This window comes from Castor canadensis, chromosome 4 (genome assembly GCF_047511655.1).
Source record: "Castor canadensis chromosome 4, mCasCan1.hap1v2, whole genome shotgun sequence".
In the NCBI taxonomy this organism is placed as follows: domain Eukaryota; kingdom Metazoa; phylum Chordata; class Mammalia; order Rodentia; family Castoridae; genus Castor; species Castor canadensis.
Window position 1 is genome coordinate 171,990,868 of NC_133389.1, and position 24,446 is coordinate 172,015,313.

Genomic DNA, 24,446 nt, shown 5'->3' on the forward strand with positions numbered 1-24,446 from the left:
AGCCTCACTCATGCTGGGGATCTTCTTACATGCTTAATGGGGTATCTTCTGCCCATTGAAATGTAGTAATATGAGCAGCTGATAACAGCTATTCAAGTCCTTATTAACAGCAATCCTTGACAGAAATTCACATATAAAATAAAATTCAATAAATTACTTTTTGAATGAAGTAATTGCAAAGTAAAAGTTTAATATTTTACCAATTTATTTTAGTTTAGAAAAACCTTTGGTTTGTGATAGTGGTAGTGTGCTAAGAGTTGAAAAATGCAATAATTAAAAGAAAATAACTCAGGAACTCACAACACTTTGAAGGTCAAAGAATAACATCCTTATTATTTTTTTCCTGAATTGTGGCACTTTGATTTTCTTTTCTGTTTAGTGAATGGAAATAAATTACCTACTTCTATAACCCATTGGAAATTAAAGCTCATATGGTGATTCAGTTATTTCTTCAAATCTACTTTTTCAATGTAAATGTCAAATCTAACTTTTTGAATTGCTCACTTTTCAATATGGATTTGTTTAACAAAGCTCATTCAAAATCTAACAAATTAAGTCATGGGTTTCTTAGGTTTAGAATTCTGTACTCTTCATAAAAATTCAAGTACATGAAATTTTAGATGTAGCTGTTCTATGAAGCAGCTTTGTTACTTCAGATTTTTAAAATCAATTCTTCTTTTCAAAGAAATATTTTATACTGTTAAATCATCAACTTGAATTTGATTTTCAATTTACTGTCTAAAAAATTACATGCTGCCAAATACCATTTCCTCATCATGAAAAACTGCCCAGGGAGTCTTTGGATGCTCGTTTTTGGATGCTCGTTTATTAAATGTAGTAGGTGGCTCTTTAGCAACTTGGAGAAATGTTTCAATTACTTTAAAACATGCCCATTGAATTAAGAACGAGTTTTAAAACTTACATTAATAAAACAGTGTCACTGAATAAATATGCAAAGATTTTCAAAAACAATGTCATTAAATGACAAACAGCTGTTGAGTTATGTTGAAGCTGTTTTATTATCGACTTTTGTATTATTGCTTAAAAGCACAATGATATTTTTTTAAAGTAATTTCCAAGGTTTTTAACATTTGTATCTACTTTTTTTTTTCTTTTTTCTTTTTCTTTTATTCACATGTGCATACAATGTTTGGGTCATTTCTCCCCCCTTCCCCTGCCCCCTCTTTTACCCCCCAGCCCTTCCGTCTCCCCCCCTACCCCCTCGCTACCCGGCAGAAACTATTTTGCCCTTATCTCTTTAAAAGAAATTAAGAAACATGAAACATACAAAACACTCCAAATCAACTTAACTTCTTGGCCAGAACAGGTATGAAAAGACACACTAACGCTTTTCCCTGGACTTAGGTTTGTTCCTTGCCTGGTGAGACCGGCCCAAATATGAACACTTAGCTCCTGAACAATAGCCTTAACATAAAGAAAGAAATCCATGTGGAAGGAGTCATGTGTCTGTAGTCCTGGAAAGAAAAACCTATTAGCTTTGATTTTGCTCCCAAATTGGACTTTTTAATTTCATATAAGGATGTGCTGGGTTAAAGACATCTTTTTTTAAATTTAATATGGTGACTAAATTACATTAAAATTTGTGTTAAATTTTCTTGAAATTTCCATATAGTTTCAAGAACCAAGATTCTAGCTTTTGTTTTGTTTTGAAGTCCTGCATGAAATTGTGGTCTGATTACTTCTCTTAACGCTTATCACTACTCAGAAACTGTTCTTGCTATAATCACTAACATACTCTATTTTGCTGTACCTTGGATTTCTGTTAGACTTTATGTTACACAGCTCTCAGAACCATTCCATAGACTGGACTTGTTCTTTCTTGGGCTCCTGATCCACTTTTCCTTGACTTATCTCTATTGCAAAAGATATTTGTCTTTACTCTTTTTTGGTTACTTCTCTAGTCATCCTTTGACTATTTGGTACCTGATTTCTTCTCTTTATACACATAAATTCCTAGATGATATTTCCCAGGTCATTGACTGGACAAGACTTCTAACTTTCTATCTTTTTTCACTCTTGATCATTTGAGTTATCCACCCTTACGCTCTGCACATCTCCACTTGGATAATTAACAGGTCTACCTTTTAAACACATTGATAATACTATTTTTGACCCATAACCCCCAACTCTTCTCCTGCTAGTCTTGCCTTGTTAGTAAATGTCATCACACATAGAAATGACCAAAGCAAAAATCAGGACTCATTCTTGTGCTGTCCTTTCCCCTTATCTTGCATATCCAATACACAGGAAAAAAATTTGTCAGTTCAGTTTACAAAACATAAATCAGATGCACCATTACTTTCCTTCCTTATTAGCCCTAGTTCAAGTCACATGATAAATGGTGATGGTAGTAGCCTTCTTACTAGTCTTGCTGGACAACTCTTTGAAATTTCCTCCAACACATTTTTTCCAGTCGGGTCTTTTAATTATTTTTATTTTATTTTACTTTTTCTGATGAAATCTTTTAAAAGCAGATTGGACAACACCATTTTAAAGTGTTTTAAATAGTCCCTACTTAACTCTCTGGACAAATTCAAATGCTTCACTTTGTCTTAGAAGGCCCTATCTACTCTTACTTCTTTCTGCTACTCCCATGTTACTTTGGTTTGCCCTTCTCCTACCCACCTCCTTTCAGTTCCTTTTCAGAACTTATGGAGACCTATCTGGCTCAGGGCTCCCCTGACCTGCCTTTCTATCCTTCTCAGCCTTTATGTCTGTTCAAATGTCACCACCTCAGGAAATCTTCTGTACCACCCTATCCAAAGGCACCCTGCCTCCGGTTCCTCTGTACTGCATCTCCCCACACTGATTTCCTTCACACAACTATCTTGTTAATTTTGTTTTCTTGTTTACTCTCTCTCCTTTTTCTGAAAGAATCTAATTGCCAAGAGAACAAGTTACTTGTTTATCTTGTCCCCTGCTGCTGTCAGTAGTTAGAACAAGTCTGATTCACAGTAGGCACACCTAGTAAGGATTTTTTAGAGAATGAATAAAACTGACTTTCTTTCATTTTTATTCAGACCTAGTACACAGGTAAAGTTATAAAACATGACAAGGCTTCACTTGGGGGCAAGATTCTTACTGGTGACACATTTCCATTTTTGCTTACTTTTCAACAAGAATCTCTCATATAACATAGAAAATGTCAAAGTCTCACATGCATAGTCTTTACACATTTCAAAGCCATTTCTCACATATTTCAATAAGAGCAAGTATTTAATGAATGTTTACTTTGCACCAAGCACTAAGTACTTTCCATATTTAACCTCTATTAATCATCACAAAATTAGAGATAAGGGCAAAATAGTTTCTGCTGGGTATCGAGGGGGTGGGGGGAGAGGGAGGGGGTGGAGTGGGTGGTAAGGGAGGGGGTGGGGGCAGGGGGGAGAAATGACTCAAGCATTGTATGCACATATGAATAATAAAACAATAAAAAAATCAGCACATGACCATTTGAAATGGTTGCTGTATTGTCCTCATTTACATAGAGCAGACTGAGGGGGAGCCATTTGCCTACCTGGCACAATTCCTAAATTGGAAAACCAGACAATTAGAACCCAGAGCTTCACAGTTCATTGCAATCTTCTCATTAAATGGTATGTCCACAGCCTGGACCCTATTCTGCTACTACACTGGGGGTGGGAGGGTTGAACAGAATTACTGAGGCACTAAGACACAAGGCTAGTAAGGTATTGAAGAAAAGTCTTCTGTATGAGTTAATTCCTTCTGCCAGGTACTCTCTGTCACAACTAACCAGGCTAATTTCACTGCATCATAAATAGAGGCAGGCGTGGGATTACACATGCCCCAAAATGTTAACAGTGTAAGTTAACAATGAAAACTTAATGGTGCTCCTACCTTCTAAAGCAAGTGTGGCTTATAACAAAGATCTAGAGAAAAGTTTTCTTCTTTGTGGTGAAATATGACAGTTGAGAGAGGACTTATGAGAAATGAGGAAACAATACATTAAAAAAGAATGAAATTTCAACTGTGACTTATGCTGATGGTAGGATAACCAGTGATTTTAATTCTCTCCCTTATAGTTCAACATTTAATAATGGCTGCTCATAAAATGCTTCTTTCCCACATGTACATTTACAATTAGTCTACAATCGTCCACTAGAGTACCAGGAGAAAATTCTCATTTAGAAGGAGAAGGAAACTTGTATAGATTTAATGAGCACTCTGGTGCTTCCAAATGTAGTGAAGTAACTACAATTTCTGCCACTTGCACAAATCATCTGAACTATTAATTAATATGTATCTAATATTATTTTACTTGATTTACTACTTAGCCTTTTCCTACGCAATAATTCTGTGAAATTCTGGGTTGATTTGTTAACTTTGGCTTTTGCCATGGGATGCGGATGTAGCTCAGTGGTAGAATGCTTGCCTAGTGTGCACCAGGCCCTCTACAACTGCTTAAAAAAAAATCCCACTAAGAGGACTCAAACAATATCTTAGGAAAATGAACTACTGTGCTAGCTCATGAAAATAATTCCAGAACACTGTCCCTTTGATGTGTCTTTAAGTTAAATGAAAGTTTTATGGCAGCACATGGATATTTCCACTTAAGAACTTGTACTCTTTTCTAATGTGGAAAAATGGTGTTAAACATTCTCCCTGGTACACTAGGGGGAAATGAGTGCCTGGAATGAGTAGGAGTAGGAAAGATTTTGACTTAGGATGGTGTGATGCTGGCAGACAGGACATAACAGAAGAGAGACTTACATTCGTTATTGGATCACTTTCATTCTCCGTAACACAGCCCTGCAGATTTAACATGAGAGTTTTACAAATGATCATGATTCTCTTGGCGGCTTTCTCTTCAAAGGGTCTGACCACAAACTCAGGTTCTGAAAGATCCTTTTTTTGAAGTTTCAAAGTCTAAAAAAGGTTTAGAAAGTTTTAGTTACCACGCACTGATCATGAAAAAGAAATTCTACATTAGAATTCCCCAGTTGTATGGGTCAGGTTCATGTCTGAGCAGACAGAATTCTGACTTACATCTATATCTGGATCTAGCGAGAACAGATTCATCCTCTCCATGTTTCGAGTGGTCTTGACAGTGTCTTCAGTTTCTGTGAGGTACTGTGAAGAAGGCATGTTAGTCCTTGAGATCTAATATGCAGATGCAGCCCCAGCCACATCCACATGGCCAGGAAGCAACCCTTAGTTTTATCACTGTTTCAATGTCATCCACTAATACTTGGCAAATCTTGTAAAATTTTTTTTATCTTGAGCACTGGGTACACATTAAATAAAACACTTAGATTAATGGAAAATTCTGAATTACTTTCTTAGTCTACATCTTAAGAGAAAGCATTTCCATCTTTTCCATGAAAGCAGTAAGTAGTAAGTAGCTCAACTTTATGTGCAAATACAATGTCAACTTTATTACTTTGGCAAAGTCTGGGTGTAGGCTGTTCTCTGAAGAATCTGTTTCCTCCGGCATACATTCACAAGGTAAAGAGTTATCCAGTGGATCTTGAAAAGATAAACCAAGACATGTTATTAAATAATACTCACAAGACATTAATTTTTGTTTTCTGTGGTACTGAAATTTGAACTCATGGCCTAGCATTTGCTAGGCAAGTGCTTTACCAGTTGAGCCATGCCCTCAGCCCTTTGTGTTTTAGTTTTCCAAATAGGGTCTTGCTTTTGGCCGAGGCCAGTCTAAGACCATGATTCTCCTGCCTTTGTCTCCCACATACCTGGGACAACAAATGTTAACCACCATGCTCAACTTATTGGGTGATATGGGAGTCCCACTAACTTTGTGCCCAGATGGCTTTGAACTATAATCCCACTGAGCTCCAGTTCCTGCATAGCCAGGATTACAGGTGTGAGCCACCACATCTGGCTCAATTCATATACATATATAGAGCCTGTGACATAAAATCCAGTTTTACTGGGTTGGAGTTAAGATCTCAGAGGAACATTGAACCTGTTTTCATTTTGTTCTGTCTTCTGTAGGCCATACTGTTAGGCAACTGGCAGATGGAAATAAGACCTCCTGAGGATCATTTTGAAATTCTTGCCATGATACCATCTGTATTGCTAAGGACTTCATATCTTTACAACACTACACCTTCACTGAGGGTTGTCTTGACTTACTTCAGCAATATATTTTTGATAATCTTCACTTGCAGGGCATCAATTTAGATCACATTCTCTAGCTTCAGTTACTCGAACTCTATAGGTCACGGCAACCATTCTGTTTTAGTTGATTATTACTACGTAAAAATAAATGTATGTAAGACACCTACTATGACATATTAGTAGTTGTGGTAAAACCAACAAGAGTTTTCTTCCTCGTTATCCTGTGACTCTTTTGGATGATGGCATATGGTATTTAAGAGAACAAGGACATAGGAGGCTTTGGTTTCTAATGCACCTTGCACTGTGCAAAATGTGATTTTCTTTCAGCAGTAGTGAGTGGATCTGCAGCCGGTGAACTTGCCTTCTATGTAGCTATGAATGGGGCTGCTACCCCAATCATAAAAAAAAAAAAAAGAAAAGTTCCACCCTTCTTTCTTTTTTTCTTGTCCCCTTCTCTTTGCTAGAATGAATTAGAATCTTAGGAAGGAACTGAGCTGGGAAGAAGAAATATTTTAATCTTATGAAAATCTTTATACTTATTTCACATACTGTGGGAACTTTCACAAGCAGGCTTATCTCTGGATGACCAAAAAAGCATAAATGAAAGATGCATTTTAACTAAGAGGAAACAATGCATAACTGCCTTTACAGAGAATTCGGTTCACTAAGTTGAAACCACAAAATACCTGTTATGAGGTAACTAATTTCCTATCAGACATGGGTACATTTTTGATACTGCTAATGAATACTTGCATCATTTGCTGGGTGACAGCTTCAAGTCACTGCCAGTCAACTCAAAATCATATCAGTGTGTGGTGTCCATCACTGTTTATGAAAAGTAAGATTTAGGGTGATTTCTTGGAGCGAATAGCTCAGGGACGTGTAAGTGGGTCCTGACAGCTACCACAATTACTACCAGCTTAAGTGAACCAAAAGCATAGGTTGCACTTGGCAAAGGCAAGGAGATATTTCATGAGCTCTCACCCAGCCCCAGGTCGGCCAGCTCTGTGCTCCTCCTCCCCTGGAGGGGCCCCTCAGGACTGATCTGCAGGATGCGGTTCAGAGTCTGGATCCACTCATCCATATCTGACTCTGTTTCAGCTGCCAGCACAAAATAGGTCAGATCATTCATTTTCAACTCAAAGGCGTATTTTCTTAGTCTGTTATTCTGTGGTATAAAAAGAAAACAAAGAAATAATAAATCTTAGAGAATGAGAGATATAATATGTGAGATTGGGACTTTAAAGTCTTTCCAAACAGGTGGGCAACAGAAAGAAAACATTTCAGAACAGGACACAATTTTTGGTGGGTTCAAATAATTTTGCTTAGTTTCTTTCAAAGCTGTTTGTACTAAGAAATATTTTATGTAGGTTTTTGTTGACTGGAAGGGCATGTTGGCTTAGCAATTTTATCCCCAGGCACAAGTGTGGGTATATTCTAACCTTTAAATAATTGCTTTGAGGTTCCACCTTCACTTTCTTACCTTATATTCTGTCTGCAATTCTGACCCCATCACCCTCCAAAGGATGCACCTGCCAAGGTTGTGAACAAGATCTATATTGCTTTAGTATCTAGGAGGTATTTCTTTATGTCTTCCTTGACCTTTCAGCAGAATTAACGTGGTTGGCCACCTCCTTCTTGAATCTCATGTTTCCCTGGTCTCCGTGACCATATTCTTTCCTGGTTTTCTTTCTGCCTATTGGCTGCCACTTTTCAATCTCCAATGATGGCTCTTCCTTCTCTTCATGACTAATACTCCTGGCTCTGCCTTAGATTTCTTTCTTGTTTAGTTCATTGGCTTCCAATGGCATTCATGGGAAATGATTTCTCAGTTCTATTATGGCTTCTCCACCAACCTCTAGCCAGTTTTCCTGAACAGCTCTACTTTACATTTGGTGACCAATCCAAGAGGCCTTGTTCTAGTTGCTCACATGGCTCCTATCACATCCTTCTTGTTGTCACAGCGCTGAGACAAGGTCACCCCATACCTTGCATATTCTCCCAAACACGGTGAGGATCAATCCTTGCCTCTCTTGTGCTTATGTGGCTTATAAGCCTTCTTCAAATAGCAACTGAAAACTTTTCTCAATTCCCTAGCCTTATCAAAGGTCCTTATCCCCAAAGTACATAAACTGATTTAGAAATATATGCCTATTTATTTTTCTTTGTTTGCTTTGACAAATGTATGTCTCCTTCAAGGCTACCTCCTCGAAGCCTGGGCAAGTTTTGTTCATATCTGTATCTTGTAGTATTGTAGTATGCAGAGTTCTAAACAGTCACATTTTATGAATGGTACAAAATAGGTTCTTATTCTAGTAGGAAAATGATGAATGAATAAATGATTGAAGATGTGGGCACACAATCAAAAAACAGAAATTCTTTGCTATGCCCAGTATTAAAATGGGCTGATGAGATGAGCAGCTAGGTCTAAACTGAAATCTGTAATATGAAGGAGTGGGCCATTTAAAGATTAGGGAAAGGCATTTAAATTGGGGAGACATGAAAGTGATGGTTTCAGTTTTATACATTCCTGCCATAAGATGAGAAATTAAATTCAAAGTGGGAGTTTGCCTTTACTAATGTCATAACAACCCTGTGCAACAAATCAAACGATCCCATTTACCATGTGGTAAAAGTGAGGCTTGGGGAGATCAACTAAAATGTGTTTGGGATCACAGCAACGGTAAGTGGAAGAGAAGGGAAAAGGACCCTTTTACACTTCAACACAGCCCAGAGGAGGATATCAAAAAGATAGTTGTGGCCTGGGAAGTCATGATTTTTCTAAGTGTGAGAAAATACACATCAGGGCAAGACAGGATCCTTGAGAGAAACTAAAGTTCAGGAATTGAAGGAGAAAGAATTGGCAGAAAAGGTGACGGTGGTTCTTGCCGTGGAGCTTCACAACTCAAATGTCACTTTGTAGACTTTGGTCCATACCTTTGGAGAACTGTCAAGTGTTATGTAATTCACTTTCAATTTGCTTTGTAATGATTTACTCACTGGTCGGTCTAACTAAGAGTTCACAAATCTCATATGGACAGAAGCTAAATCTTCATCCCCAAGCTTAGTGTAATGATGGCATTCATTTATAAAAGAGGGACTGTCATATTGCTACTTTGCCCTGGTGAAAACAGACAGTCTGGCCTCACAGGATGGGGAAGACAGGCTTTAACTAACTAATAACACAAATACAAATTGGAAAATAAGTGCATTTAAATTTTGTATACATGTTTTCATGAAGAGAGACTGTAAGAGTATAGAATAGAATGAATTGAACAAGTCAAAGTGAAAGAAAGGTCAGTTTAATTTTGAGAAGATCATTTTGACTGTAATGGAAACAGTGAAGGGAAGCCAAAGGCAGTGGCCTTGAACTAACTGTGTAAAGGAGACTTCTAGGCCACTGGTTGAAGAAGCAAATTCCTAGATGCCTGGTTTTCCCCAGGAAGAATGAGGCACATTCCCTCCATATATCCCACATTACTTTCTGGAAGATTCTGACAAATGAGGTCTACAAAACTGCCTACGACCTCCACTTCCATGGAGGGTCTATGGGCATAGAAAAGGTGACCATAGATAAGGTGGCTGGAGAGCAGGTGAGAGACAAGATTGCACTATGAAGCTGTTTCTTTCACAAAACAACAGGAATAGAAATGGCACTCAAAAAAGAAACAGAAATGATCGGCGTTCAGGGCATAACTTTTACAAGGGTATTATCGAGTATGTGAGGACAGCAAAGTGAAAGCAAATCTTAGTGTTGCCTTGAAAATAAATATAAAGGAATCTATTTGGCTAATCTGAGACTGTAAATAATGTGGTATCTGTAAAGCTAGGTGAAATGTTTCCATCAGTTCAAAATTAAAAGTGGATCAAGATGCAACTTGCTTTCAAACTCAGATGCCAGCCAGAAACAAAACACTGTAATATGTAAATAAGAGTTGATTTTCTAAAATGCAATCTGTGCTTCAAATAAATTGAATATGGTTGCAACTTCACCAATATTGTTAAGATAATTTTTTTAAAAACTTGAGCATAGTGCAACAAGCTCTTGTTTCTCAAAACAGGACATTTAGAAATGAAATAGATATTTGGCTTAAAATTTCTCAAAACCAAATCATCTTTTTCACATTTGAGAGAAATAGAACTACTTTCCATGTAGAGAAGCTTATGTTGGGAATGATTAAGATGCCTGAGTGGTTTTCTATCTCACTGTAATCTCAAAGATGATAGCATGGAGAACAACAGAAAAGAAAGGATAAAAATAGAAAATCAATGGAATGTTTTAATCTTGAAGTGCAATGGGTAAGTCACTGAAATGGTAATCAAGAAGTAATCAAAATCTTCTTCAGACTTCTCATATTTTCCTTTATTCCCTTAAGTCAGTGTTCTTTGCAGTCAACACAACTGCTTTGTGCAGTCAAGCTCACCACAGTTCATGTGTATGACTTCATAAATAATAGGAAATAGTATACATCCTATTGTCATACAAAGTGTTTAATGCATTGTGGCAAACTAGCCTGCTCGCAGAAAACCACCAAAGTCAATGGGGGACTGAACAGCAAAGATGGAAGTCACCCAAACAAAATACTCCATTATACCTCTAACATATGTTACTAGTATTGTTTACAGAATTTTTGCAAAAGAAGAGTTACAAGATAAAACACAAGATATGAAATCCAGGTTACTGATGTTGGTGGTTCCCATCCATGCCATTCTTTGCACTTTCTGTGGGTTTATTTTCATTCAAAAAACAAATAGAGGGACTCTCCTTTGTGACAGTCACACAGCATTGAAATAAATTTAAGTAAAGTGATTCTTCTTGTGGAACTCACATCCTAAAGCCATGAAATGTCAGTAGACAAATCAACAGAAATATAACATACATGGATGATATGTGTGCAATATAATATAATATAGACATGCAGCAATTAAATGTGGATTCTTTCCAAATGTTAGCAGGACTTACTGCTCGAGGTTTGTTGCTCATGTCTCATTTGCATATGCCACACTTTTTGCCTGTGTATCCTTCCCATAGTCTGGAAGCTATTTTATTGTTGTTGTTGGACTGGGGTCTGAACTCAGGGTTTCATGGTTTCAAAACAGGTGCTTCACCACTTGAGCCTCACCTCAAGATCCTGGCAGCTCTGTTAAGACAGGAGTCACATCTGCTTCCAAATTTGGGTTTTCCACGGGGCTGTGCATATACTAATTTCCCGATATATTTACTGACATAAATCCTATATCTAAAACTGCTTAAAGCTGAACACGAACATATCATTGTGGTGTTTCTGCTCAAATGAATATGTAGGATAAATGTATTTTTATGTGTATGCCCACTATGTGTCATAAAACATTTCCTTAGGGATCTTTTTTTTTTTTTTGGTGGTACTGGGTTTGATCTCAGGGCCTGTGCTTGCTAGACAGGCGCTCTACCACTTGACCCACATCCCCAGTCCTGTTGACTTTAGTTTTAAGCAGGATCTCACTTTTGCTTGGGGCTGACTCTGGACTAAGATCCTCCTACATCTGCCTCCCATGTAGCAGGAATGACAGGTATGCCCAACCATGTACAGCCCATCAAGCATCTTTATAAATCTTGGACATTTCTCTACCTCAAATACAATTTTGTCATTTATTAGCTCTGTGACTTGGTAAAGCCATGTTATCTATTAAAGTTTTAATTTTAATAAACAGAGCAATAGTAATTATATTCCATTAACTGCTGCCAAATAATATATTAGATGAAGAAAGTTATAAGTACCATTTCTGGTTGAAAACCACAATCTCCAGAGCCACAGTTAATGGGAAACTTACAGGCCATATATGGCTTATTCTAGATTTGTTTTCCTTTAAAGCTTCCCTGTTCCTTCCCCATTATGACTGTCTTTAGGTGGTCATGTACTCTCAAGTTTGCCTGTAGCTTGCACATGGTCCAGTTCACTCATGCAATGGGCCACTGACCTGCAGGAAGCATCCTAATTTCTAGCTTTTTGTTAAACACACCAGGTCATTTTCTTGGAACCCATGTTCACAGGATGGCAGACCCAGGACCTCGTTGGAAATAAGCAGTGTTGGAGCTCCATCACCTCCACTGAGGCCTGTGTAAAGTGATATCAACTATTATCACTCTTGAGATAGAAACTTTACACAGACAGGATTCCTGGACCTTTCAATCTCTTCTACAGTAGCAGGACCTAGAATGTAGGGATGAATGGATGAGCGGATGGATGGATGGATGGATGGGAGGATGAATGAATGAATTAAAAACTTTGAATGAGTAAGGTGGGGTAACAGAAACACAAATATTCCTTAGATCCAGGATAAAATGAAAGCAGCAAAAATCTAGTTCCATTTCAGATTGGGAGTACAGGCCTATAACACAGGCCTAATACTGTTTGAAGATGTTAAAAAAAAAAGTGTTAGGTCTTTTTTGTTTATTATCAAGATCCAGGAACCTGCCAATCACAAACATCATTTAATGTCTCTGAGAAAGTGAGGTTGGAATCTCTTTCTGCTCGAGGTCACCCGTGTAGTATGTATCTGAGAAATCCAGGAATTATTCTTAGGAAAATACAATGATATAGATTGTGTTTAAATGAGGCAAACTAAAATGATAAGCTTCATTAAAGATTGTGATGAACTTGAACTTTCTAAGAAGACGAGATGGTAGGTAGCACTTTCTGAGGCAAAGACTTTGTTCCTCTTTTTTTGTTTTATTCAAAGGAAACTGGCAATGATTCCTGACAAAATAGATCTGACTCATTCTAGTTATTCATTTGTTCTGTGCTTTTGTGTGTATGTGATTCATCTTAAGGCACATTTTGTGCCTGAGAGCTTACTAGAAGAATGGTGAAGCTTTGCACTATCTTGCTTAAAATCATTCTTTCCAGATGTAGAATTTTATAAGCCAGAAAGAGCTGTTATGTAAGAGCTGGGGCCCACACATAAAGTGACAAGTGACCTTGATTCTACCTCCTCAAAGTGATCTCAAGAAAAGGAAACTGGAAAAAGGTTCTTGATGAACAGGAACATAAATCCAGGGATATGTAGCTGAATCCTTTAAAAGATATATGCACAAAATTCATCTTGGACCATCCTACAGGCCCAGCTTTTCTCTGTAGACTTGTAGCCTGACCTAGAAGAGTTCATCACTGTTCTATGCTCCCAGAACATTCCACAGACTCTGCCATTAGAGTTCTTGTGATATTGAGTAATAAACAGTGAGCATGTGGCTACTATATTCCTCTCTGATTTTGACTTTAACAGGGAATTGAATTACCCATGCCTAAGCACTGTTCCTAGAATATTATAGCCACTAAACAGTCTGTTGAATGGATGGATTAGTTAGTGAGTAAATAAACTATTCAGCAAATGTAGGTAGAAATTTCAGGAAGGGGAATCAAGATTTACTAGGATGCTTTCCTGTAATGAAGTGTTTTTCTCCCAGAGTTCTGAACTTTGTGATTAATGCAACAATTAGGAAAGAAAGGCTGAAGATACATGGTCTTCCAGTTCCTTTGGAAACATATACACATTTATTTTAGTTTTATGGAAGAAACCTGAGATCAGAGGCTGAGTAACTTACTCAAAGCCTTCAGGTAGTAAGTGGCCAAACTACAATTTGAATGTTGACTTGCCTGCCTGAATTTCAAGCTCATATTTCCCTTACAAGACTCTAGGAGCATGTTGAAAAATGGATTGCAACACAGTCTAAGCAAGACATGTTAAGGAGAAGAGGTTTCTCAAGTGGCTTGTCAGATTAGAGCACTAAGTGTGTGTCTAACAGTTAATTCTATGATTCCTTGAAGAAGAGAGACATTACACACAATAAACTGTATCACTGCAAACCTAATATATCACAAAAGAGTACAATCACACTTTTCAAAAAAAATGATGACTTGTTTGTCAGAGCTTTTGAAGCACAATATTAAAAAATATTTAAACATTTCAGCTCAATGTCTACAAAATGTAGTTACTGATCTCAAAGCTATTGTTAAAGCTTTATTTCATATTTATAAGGCCAAAGACTCTGCTTTGTGATAAACAATAGACAGTCATCTCCACTCTCCATTAAGATCCTTATTGCCCTTACATATGGAAACCTGGCATCTACATTAAAATGCAATTAGCTTTCACTTCTAGCCGAGTGCTCAGCAACACTTAATTAATTCTTTCCTCTTTAAGTGCAGCCTTATTACTTTCTGGAGGAATTCCAGATTTTAACAGATGACTGTCCAGAAACAGGCCAGGACTGAGAGAATGGAGAGAACTCTACTTTGCATCCCTCTATCTAAGTGCCCCCAGTAGTAGCCCAAAATGTAAACTTAGCTATGACCTAAAAAAGCTCTATGGATGTCTAGGCTTGCTGATAACAGAAAGTACAGCTCTCCTGGTTTGTGACCAGAAACAGTCTTAACCATAAGGAGCCAGAGCCTTGGGAAATTTGAAGGGGAATTGCTAAAACACTTGATTGCTTCAAGTTTTACTTAAGAAGGAATAAAAATAGATTTCCATCAGAGTAGAAAGAATAAATATTTTGAATGTGTGGACATCCAATGTCCATGGAATGGAAGCAGTCTATGGAATTAATCTGTTTACCTTTGCACAGTGGTCTATGTAAAGTTTAATACTTAGGACAATGATTTGAAGATCAAGCACTTCTATGCCTGTTTCTGAAATAAACTCTTGGGAATCAATGCAATTCTTGTCTTTAAAGAAGGTCTCCTCTTAGAAGAAAGGCAGTATGTATGTACACTGTGAATTTAATCCTTCATCATTGCCTAGTTGTGAAGGTAACATTTATGAGGTGCATACTTTGAACTATGTGAGTTACATGTTACATTACTGAATTTCTTCAGCTCAGTGGTTTTCCACATTGTAGCCACACCAGTAATCATTTTCCTCTTCTCCTTGAATAAGTAAATCAGACTTGCTCTTTTCTCAGGGAGTTTGCACTTGTTGCCCTGCTGATTCTTTGTGCACAGATCAAATGGTCTCTCTTCAAACATGTTGCTCTTATTTTTTCAAGCATTAACACTCCGTTCCAACCTCACTTATCTCTCACCTTGTTACCCTGCTTATCATCTTTACTGAAAGATTTACCCACTGTTTGCATTCTGTTTCCCTATTTCTTTACATCCTGTTTTCCTTTTTCTACTGAAAGTTTTGTGGAAGTACATCTAGCCTGCATGTTCATCATTGAATTCCCACAATCTAGAACAGTTCTTGGTTTACACAGATATTTGTTGAATGCACTTTGCCATGAAAAAAAAAAGCCCAGGGGAAAAGGGATTTCTACTCACCTGTACCACACCTGTGCAGGAATCCAAAAAGATACAGCCTTTGGGTTCTTTGGATATTTTTTCATCTTTGTAAAAGTTCATAATATAGGAGTTATCTGGCAACTGAGTCAGCTGGAAGTAGCGCTTTTTGAATGACTAAACAAAGGAAAGATAGAAGTTCAACTTGTAGTGTGGTATTACTCATGGAAATAAGAAATGTTTCTAATTCCTTTAGCATTTTAAGAGGGCATTGTTTGAGAGAAAAAAAATCCCACTTCTTCATAAATAAAATATTACATGAAACATAAACTCAATGCAAATGGCTGTCACGCTGTGACCAAAATAGGGAATGTCAAGAAAGACGGCAGAAATGATGATTAGTTTGAAGGTGTCCTTACCCGCACAGTAACGGTGTTGTTCACGGTGCTGTTAAAATTCCCCTTGTAGAGCCAGCCAGACTTGAACACACCAGTTCCCCCAGCTCCCCCGCCGCCCTTGGAGGATGAGTGGGAAGTAGTGTCCTGCACAAAAGGCATCATTAGCATCACAGCCAACCCAGACGCCGCACTTAAAAACGAGACTCTCCTTTCCCTCCCTTTGACTCATCTGCAGTAATCATCCTCAGTGTCAAAACAAAGTGATTCACTTTGCCTGAAAGCCCCAACACGAGCAGCTACTGCTGCTTATGAAACCTGGCCAGAATTGGAACTCTCCAGCATACGACAGAACTCATGACCCTTACGTTTTAAACATTTTACTTTCAGCCGTTCACTTACTTCATCCTTATCAGCATCTTCATGGTCAACCTCAAAGGAATGTGAAGGAAGTTTCTCTGGTTTGTATTCTGCTCTGATATTTAAAAAGAAAAAAAAAAAAAAAGAAAGATTCTGGGTTGTCATTTGAGACACTGCTTTCATTTTCAGCTGTTCCTAAGGTAACAATGATTATTCTAATGTTCTTACAAATTTTTAAGATTTGTAATCCTAAAACCTGTGAGGATCCCATTATTTTCTTTGGACATATTAACTTTCCTCTAAACTGTTATATCTTCTCTCCAGTATTAAGTATCTTAAACAAGAATTGCTATTTATATAAATTAATACATATCTTTTTGAGTAGATGAATATAAACAGAATATTTTTAGGTTTGGTACTTTAAAAGTTTGGTTCTTTATATCTTCCTTCCTCTGCATTCTGAAATGGATAGAGAAGCAGTGATATTTGCATTATCTTTTCTGGGTTACCTGTATGTGACATGCTCAAGACTACAAAGATGGTCATCTAAAGAGCCTCAGCCTTAAAGGACTTGGGGGTTTCTGAGAGCCAGCCTGTACTATGGCTACCAAGCTGTGCCACTCCCCTAGCTGTGGCTGCCTCAAAAGGCCACTGAAAGTGATCTACTGGAAGTTCTGCTCAATTTGTGCCTTCCCCCAGAAGCATAGAAAGACCTGTTTCAGACATAGCATCACTGACCATCCCAGGGGAGTGAGAACATTTTGTACAGAGTGGAATAAGTCAGAAATATGCTTTTCTTGGCTTGAGTCTATCTCATAATGAAAGGCTGAATGGAAACCAGACAGCAAATCCAAGGCTCATAAATTCCTCCATTACCAGCTTTGGTAACTTTTAATGTATAAAATCCTACATGTAGAAATTTCATAGAATGTGTTTTCTTTAACCTTAAAGAAATTCATATTGTGTAGAAAGAACTCCTGAATCCAACTATTGAGGAAAAAAAAAAAAAACAGAGGCATATTTGGTATTCCCATGATAAAGTGTTTCCTATGTTGATGGTATTCTGAAGAGGAAGGAAAGTGACCAAGGACACCAGACTTACGTATGCATAAATTTTCTCTCCTATGCATTCATCTGGGGTGCCAAACAATGGGTTTAAAAAGCTCTTTTAGCCTCCCCTTGAAAGACACTTTGATAATACTATTCTCAGTTCACAGCAGGAAAAGTTAGAGCACAAAAACATTGTCCTCATTGCTGAAGTAGGCAAAATCTGAGATCAGAACCACATTGTCCATTCCTGTCTATCTATATATATATAGACAAATATAAATAAGTGTATATATGGTATAATATATAAATATATATGTCATTAACTGTATAGTTTGATTAACCATACCATCCATCTCCACACCTTTGCTCCATCCCATACTGAAATGCTGGTTATGAAAAAAATAATTTTCCACTTCCCTCTCTTTCTGCCCCTGGTTACCATTCTTCTACTTTCTGTTCTGTGGATTTAATTAGGTAGGTACCTCACATAAAAGGAGTCAGATAATATTTCTCTTTTTGTTTCTGGTTTATTTCACTTAGCTTAATGTCTTCAAAGTTCATTGTGTTGTAGCATGTGTTAAGATTTCTTTTTTTTTTTAAGTCTGAAAAATATGCCATTGTAACCTAAGAGTATGTTTCTTAAAATCATTTCCATGAAGGCATCCTGACCTCTACAGAATTAGGGCTGGCTGTCTTCCTGCAGACTTTGTGAATCAGACTCTCAATGATGCTTATCTCATGCACTTATCTTAGCCTTTCATCAGATTGTACATTTCTTTTTGTTTGTTGTTTGTTTTTGTGATACTGGAGATTGAACCCAAGGCCTTGTGCAAGTTAGGTGAGCACTCTCATACTTGAGCCATGTCCCCTGCCTTCTGTTATTTTATTTTATGTTTGAGATTGGATCTTGCTAAATTTTCCAGGCTGGCCTTGAACTCATCATCCTCCTGTTTCTGTCTCCCGAGTAACTAGGATTTTAGGCATGTGCTATCACAGTGGCTAGATTCATAAAGTCAGGAATTTGATGAATTCCCATCTGTGTCTCACTCAGCCATTTCCTCTCCTGTGACTATAGATGCTCAGCGATAGGATAAAGTGAGCAAAAATATGACAGAAGTGAAATAATTTGAATGGTTATAACTTCACACTCTGTTCTAGCAGACATCTTAGTGGTATTTTTAGCTATATAGCATACTTTTGATGATCAAACTCTTAAGAGCTACCACCAACATGTTTAATGGGTTTTTAGTAAGTATTTTACTATTGTGACTTTATCTTGCCAATTTAAATTAATGAGATATACCTGCTACCCAAGTCAATAACTGAGAACAGTAAAGGTGTTCTGAGGAATGCAATGCTTGAGGGCTAATGATGAGATGTGCAATCTTGAATGAGTTCTAGTACCAATTTTCTTTTCTATTTTTTGCTTTAGCTGTGGTCTTTATAAAATCTCAAACCTGCTGATAAGTAGATGCTAATGTTAACAGTCATTTAACAGTACAGGCCTGAAAGAATAGTGGCAGTAAATGTGTATTTTAAGGTTATCTCTTCTGCAAGGTCTATCATAAAGCAGGTTTTTGATAAATGTTTGTTGGTAGGTATCTATGACTTACATGTATAGGCACGAACTAATTTACATGCAAAAATGCTAACACATAAAAGGGCCTTTCTTATCTATGACTTACTTGTAAATCAAAAGAGGTTCAAAAATTTACATAGTAAGTTTTATACTTGAGCTTGGTATGCATTAAATGGCATGCTGATTTTTATTTAATTGTAGATGAACACAATCACACATTTATATACAATACTGGGTCTATAAACTCTTATCTATCTCTGTCAATTTTATGGAGATAAAATGAAAATTGTAATGGTTACATATATAAACATGAAGTGGAAGAGATAGGGTTAGAAGATTTAGCTCTGAACTAATTCCTTTATTATGAAAGATGAGTTCAAACCATTTTTAATATGCATGTTAGGTAAGATTGCAACCATTTGTCTCTTCCAAAAGATCCTAGTGTACCTGTAATTTTTCTTCTTGCAGAGCCTTAGACATTTTATTCATTACTTTTGCATTGCTGTGACAAAAATGCCTGACAAAAATAACTTAAATAAAAAAAGTATTTATTTTGCCTCATGGATTTCAGTCCATGGTTGCTTGGCCCCATGTATTTGGGCAGAACATCATGTCATTGGGAGTATGGCAGAGTAGAGATGTTCACCTCATGGCAGACAGGAGGAAGATAATGAGGAAGGGACTGGGAACCCGGTATAACCTTCAAAAGCATTCCCCCAATGACCTACTTCCTCCAAATAGGCCCGACTTCCTAAAGTTTCTATTCTTCCCAAATAGTGCCACTAGATAGGGACCACAAATTCAGCACATGAATACATGGGGGCATTTCATATTCAAACCATAACAAAGATGGTACAGATACATATCTGTGCCAGTGCCACTGATGTTCTTGTCCTTCTCTCAGGATCACCTTTAAGTGAAGATAAAACAAGCAGAGAATCCACAGTTCTATTTCAGGATAATGGGGAAATGATTCCCATTCCATTGAAACTATTTCTTCCCTCCTTAATATCATCTGGCACTTGAAGAACAAAAAGCAGCTCCTTCAGCCTTTTCATTTGGTTGAAAAAATAAAATGTTTAAACATCATTTCCTCTCTCCTTCCAGTGAGAAGTGACACGTCTCCTAAGATTCAGGGAAGAGTTCAAGTGGCCGATTTCAGAGCAATTACCTTGGGGTATTTTCTCGGCTGAGGATGAAGCATGGGTGTTCAGTAATTTTTAAAATGATGGCATGGCAGCAAAGGGATTCAAGAAATATCCCAAGTGAAGGATAAGGGAATGATTAGAGAGAACTCAGGAAGACACAACAAAGTCAAACTTGAATGTGGGATGTAAAGGTTTGGCTCTATGTCAGTCATTTCCCATCAGCTGCCCTTTGACCTGGACACTATGCTCCTCATTTCTCAAATCCTTATACTATCCTTTTTGCCAGCACGGGTATCTGTTCATCATAAGTGTGGACCAAAATATTGGCCAGGTTCAACAGTTGAACCTTTCTCATTAACATTGATTTCCACAGCATATGGATAAACAAGAGAGTGAGCAACAGCTCTTCAAAATAGGAATGGTTTAAGAGCAGAAAAATAGGAGAACAAAGTAAGGTTTTCATGAATTTCAATAGGTCAGGGTAAATACTCATGAGTGTTTTTCGCAAATCCTTCAGTTGAGAAGGAGGAAAAGTAACTGAGATAGCCTATAAATCATGGCCAAAGTTTCATAAAAGTGATTTATGAAAAACTCAGTACAAAATGCTGAAGAAGTGACAATCAACAGAGAGTGGCTAAACAAACTGTAGTAGATCCACACAAAGGGGAGTTATTCAGAAAGGAGAAAGAGCTACTGATATAAGCAACAATATGGATATCACTCAAAAGTACTACGCTGAGTAAAAGGAACCAGAACCATAAGAATATACGTGATTCTAATGTTATGAAAACCAGAGCAATGCTTATTTCTGTGGGGAGAGGGAATTACAGGTGAGGATTGAGTGGAAGGGCTACAGCTAACTCTGTGATAATAATGCTCTGTAACTCAATGGAGAATGAAGCAGAATTGGTAAACTTATGGTCAAAAATGATCAAACGGTTCACTCACAATATGTGTACTTCCTTGTATGTAAAATTTACTTCCCCAAACCCTACGATAAACTACAAACATATGAATCTCTATTTAATGGTGTGCATTGTAAAGTGTTTAAAGAGGCAGTGTGCTGACGTTTTGAATGCACTTTGAAATGATGAAAAAAGAGGTTTGGATTGATAGATGGATAAAGAGATGGATTTACATAATGTGATAAAATAAATACTGAAATATGTAAAAGACATTTAGAGATGAGATTAGGGAGTGTTCATTGCAAACAAGTCTTTCAACTTTTTCTTATGTTTAAAAATTTGCGTAACATTTTTAAAGTATTGAAGGAATTATAGTCACCAAAATGACAGCTTTGAACTGATTCTGTTTTTATACTAAGAATAATCAAAGCTTCATATAAGTGCTAAAAAAGTTTTCAAGAATTTCCCAAGTGTTACACTTAATACTTAAAAGTTGCTTTGTATTATGCTGTATTACAACTTACATATCCATACTTTCACAAATAAAACTTTTCTTAAACATTCTTATGTTCTCCTTATGTATTATGATTGACAAACAACTAAGAAGATATAAGAGATAAATATCAACAATGAGGTCAATGGTTTGAGCAAAACTCAACCAACTCTGTAGTCCCTAACTGTATTCACTGACCTTATTCATTATCAAAAAGAGTAGACAGCATGTGTGAAGTTAGGTCACATTTGGGGATAGGATTGAATATGGGTGTGCCCCTTCATTATCAAATTCATTTAACAAATTCTAAGTTTTCCTGATGAAATTCAATGTGAATTGAGAGCTGTCTAAATTCTTGGAGATCATTCTTCTTCATTGTTCAGTGATCCAGTTTCCAGATGGTACCCCATACATAGACGAGCCACAATAGTGCCAGCCACATATCTGAAAGTAAGTCCCTGACCTAAGGAAGCTTGCGTTCTAAGGGAGGAAAGAATCCGTAATAAATTAAGCACAAATAAACATGGTATTTTCCCTGAGTGAAAATGGTTGGTAGGAAAATCATACTTTCAAGAGTTCTGTTGTACAGAAAGGTGATGCTAGTTAATGGGCATACTTTATATTCTTGGAGACTGTAAAGGAATGATGATAAACACTCTCTCCACAAAAAAGATGAGTATGTGAGGGGATGTAGATAGTTACATCTGGCCATTCCGGAATGTCTATGTACCTCAAAACATTATTATTGCACGAAGTAAAAACATACAATATTATTTGTCAGTTTAAAATAAACAAATGATTGAAAAAAAGAGAAAAGAGAGCAATCTGGGTGAGCATGGCAGAGTGGTTAAGGAGGGCCTCTCTTGGGAGGGATCCTAAGTTGGGAATGAGAAGCAGCAGGTCAGTGATTATCTGGGGAAGCATCACTGTGGTAGTAGAAGTCTAAGATTGTGAGGAGGGACCAAAGTGTGAAGCATCCAGGAGCCGAAGGCTGCTGGGAGCAGGGCATGCGTAAGGCAGGGAGGAGAGGACGTAACTTCAGGGATACAGGCTCTTGGGTGCAGGTGGCAGATAATGTTAGACCAGGGCAGCTGAGGACTCTTTGCAGTTCTGTTCCAGTCATCCTCAGGGTACAACCTTTCTGCCTTTAAATATCTTTAAATAGCTGCAGGGCTATTACTCAATGACTGTTCTTTCTCTAAAAAACAATACAAAGGCAGCACCTCTGGATACTGCCTTTAAAATTCTTTCCTGAGGTGTACTGGGTCTCTAAAAGCCTTTGGAAATCCCAAAATAAAACGCTGACCAGGGACCTTTTGATTTTGAACCCAAGGTGAATTACAATTTACAGTTAATTTCATTCCTCATTTCAACACCCCAGTTCTCTCTATCACCCCTACAAGGACTGTGGAGATGCCTGAGTGAACCAGCAGTGATTAGCTGTGAGGTCCAGGGGAAGGCACCACTCACCACTCAAGTTTCCTGTATAAAATGGGACAACAGATCCGAAATTCTGTTAAATAAGATAATGTACACACGGGCATCCAGCACATTCTGACTTACTGTAGACATGAAGAAATGTTCATTATTTTAAAAGAATTATTCTGTCCTTATTCAGCCAAGCTAAACTGGCAAAGTATTTGATCTCAGCCAAAAAATATTCTCTTAAAATTTCCCTCTTTATTTCTTTTTTTCTAGGAAATTAACTGTGGTAAAAATTTTAGTATGTTACATATTTATGAATTTTCCTGAGTGGATTCATGGAATCGGTGTCATCATAAATTTTTATGCCGTTCTGATCTCCTGCGTACTCCAACTTCAGTGTTAATTTTATTCTTAATGTGGGGAATAATTATGTCTCCAGGATCTTACTGGGCAACACGTGCTTAAAAAAAAACAGGGTTCTTAAGAGTCAAAATAATACATTTTTAAATTTAAAGACTATACTGGGCTGGCGGAGTGGCTCAGGTGGTAGAGTGCCTGCCTAGTAAGTGTGAGGCCTTGAGTTCAAACCCCAGTGCCACCAAAGAAAAACCCAAACAATAAAGAATATACTTAACCTCATAAATGCATTTTTTAAAATTTTGGAGCCTGAGCGCCTCACAAAAAAAGAAATGATCAATTTAAATTGATAGCAGATGTGTGAGAATTCTTCTAATCCAGGAGGCATGAAAATGATTTACTTCTAATTGCCTCAGAAGGCCCAAGTAAATTAATCTGTTTCCACTACTGACCTAAATATGTGTGGGCTTTCGGGGGAGTGCTTGGCTTTGTAAAATCATTAAAAAATCATTCTACCATTCAGTGTTACAGTCTTCTTTATTTTAGGGTATATGCTAGAGAGTTCTATTCTAGAACTTCTTATTTTCATTTTGAATACATTTGGTTCAATGAAAGTTTTTCACTTTGTGGTTGTCTTTATCTTCCCCTTCTTGGTATCAATGTCCACTTCCTTTAGTTAAAGTAAGGAAAAATTCTCAATGTTTGGTTACTTTCTGATTCATTCTCATGAAATAAATCCATGCACACTCTGTGAGAATAAACAACAGTGTCCAGAGACTGTGCCTCGTGGACTTGCTTTCCGTCATCCTAGTAGAGGAAGAATATACTGTGAATGCAAAAATCTCATGTTGACTTTTCTTATGACATCACAAATGCTGGGAAAGATAAACAGTGTTTGGGCAGACAGCTGCTGAAGAGTTCCATAGACAGAAGCCAGTGGGAACTCTTCTACTCAAAAGGGAGCCACATGCCTCCATCTTGGTACATGGTCTTCCAAATGTTTAGACACAAAAAAACTTCCAAGTTGCAACCACTTCTCAGAAAGAGGAAGTCTTGGTGTTAAAAAATGGTTTGCTTTTCAATTGTACCTTCAAAAAGTGTTTGACTAACACCCAGACATTTTTAATGTAATAATTACTCATGAAGACTGAGCGTGTGGTAAGACCTTCCCTATATGAAGTTAGATGAGGTTTTCTATCAGGACCCGAGTCCAGAACAATGTGCAGGAATTTGGTAGAAGTCAATGAATAGTGCTCTGAAAAAAAAAGATTTGCTATTTTGGAGGAACATTGACTTGCTTTTCCCAGTAAGTTAACCTCAGAAGAAATGGCCACTGCCTCTCTCTTCTATTATC

The 24,446-nt window shown here is 37.4% G+C and overlaps 1 protein-coding gene across 13 annotated transcripts in view; it reads right to left on the reverse strand.

Moving 5' to 3' along the window:
* Positions 1–24,446, reverse strand: part of Dock10 (dedicator of cytokinesis 10) — a 247,620-nt gene that overhangs the window by 85,808 nt on the left and 137,366 nt on the right. For all 13 annotated transcript variants that reach the window (XM_074071859.1, XM_074071858.1, XM_074071857.1 and 10 more), the window contains exons 5-11: positions 16,178–16,250; positions 15,800–15,922; positions 15,423–15,557; positions 7,108–7,291; positions 5,423–5,508; positions 5,029–5,112; positions 4,753–4,908 (exon numbers count right to left, since the gene is read on the reverse strand). In XM_074071859.1, the coding sequence (XP_073927960.1) occupies positions 4,753–4,908; positions 5,029–5,112; positions 5,423–5,508; positions 7,108–7,291; positions 15,423–15,557; positions 15,800–15,922; positions 16,178–16,250 (841 nt within the window). The remainder of the gene's footprint in view (positions 1–4,752; positions 4,909–5,028; positions 5,113–5,422; positions 5,509–7,107; positions 7,292–15,422; positions 15,558–15,799; positions 15,923–16,177; positions 16,251–24,446) is intronic.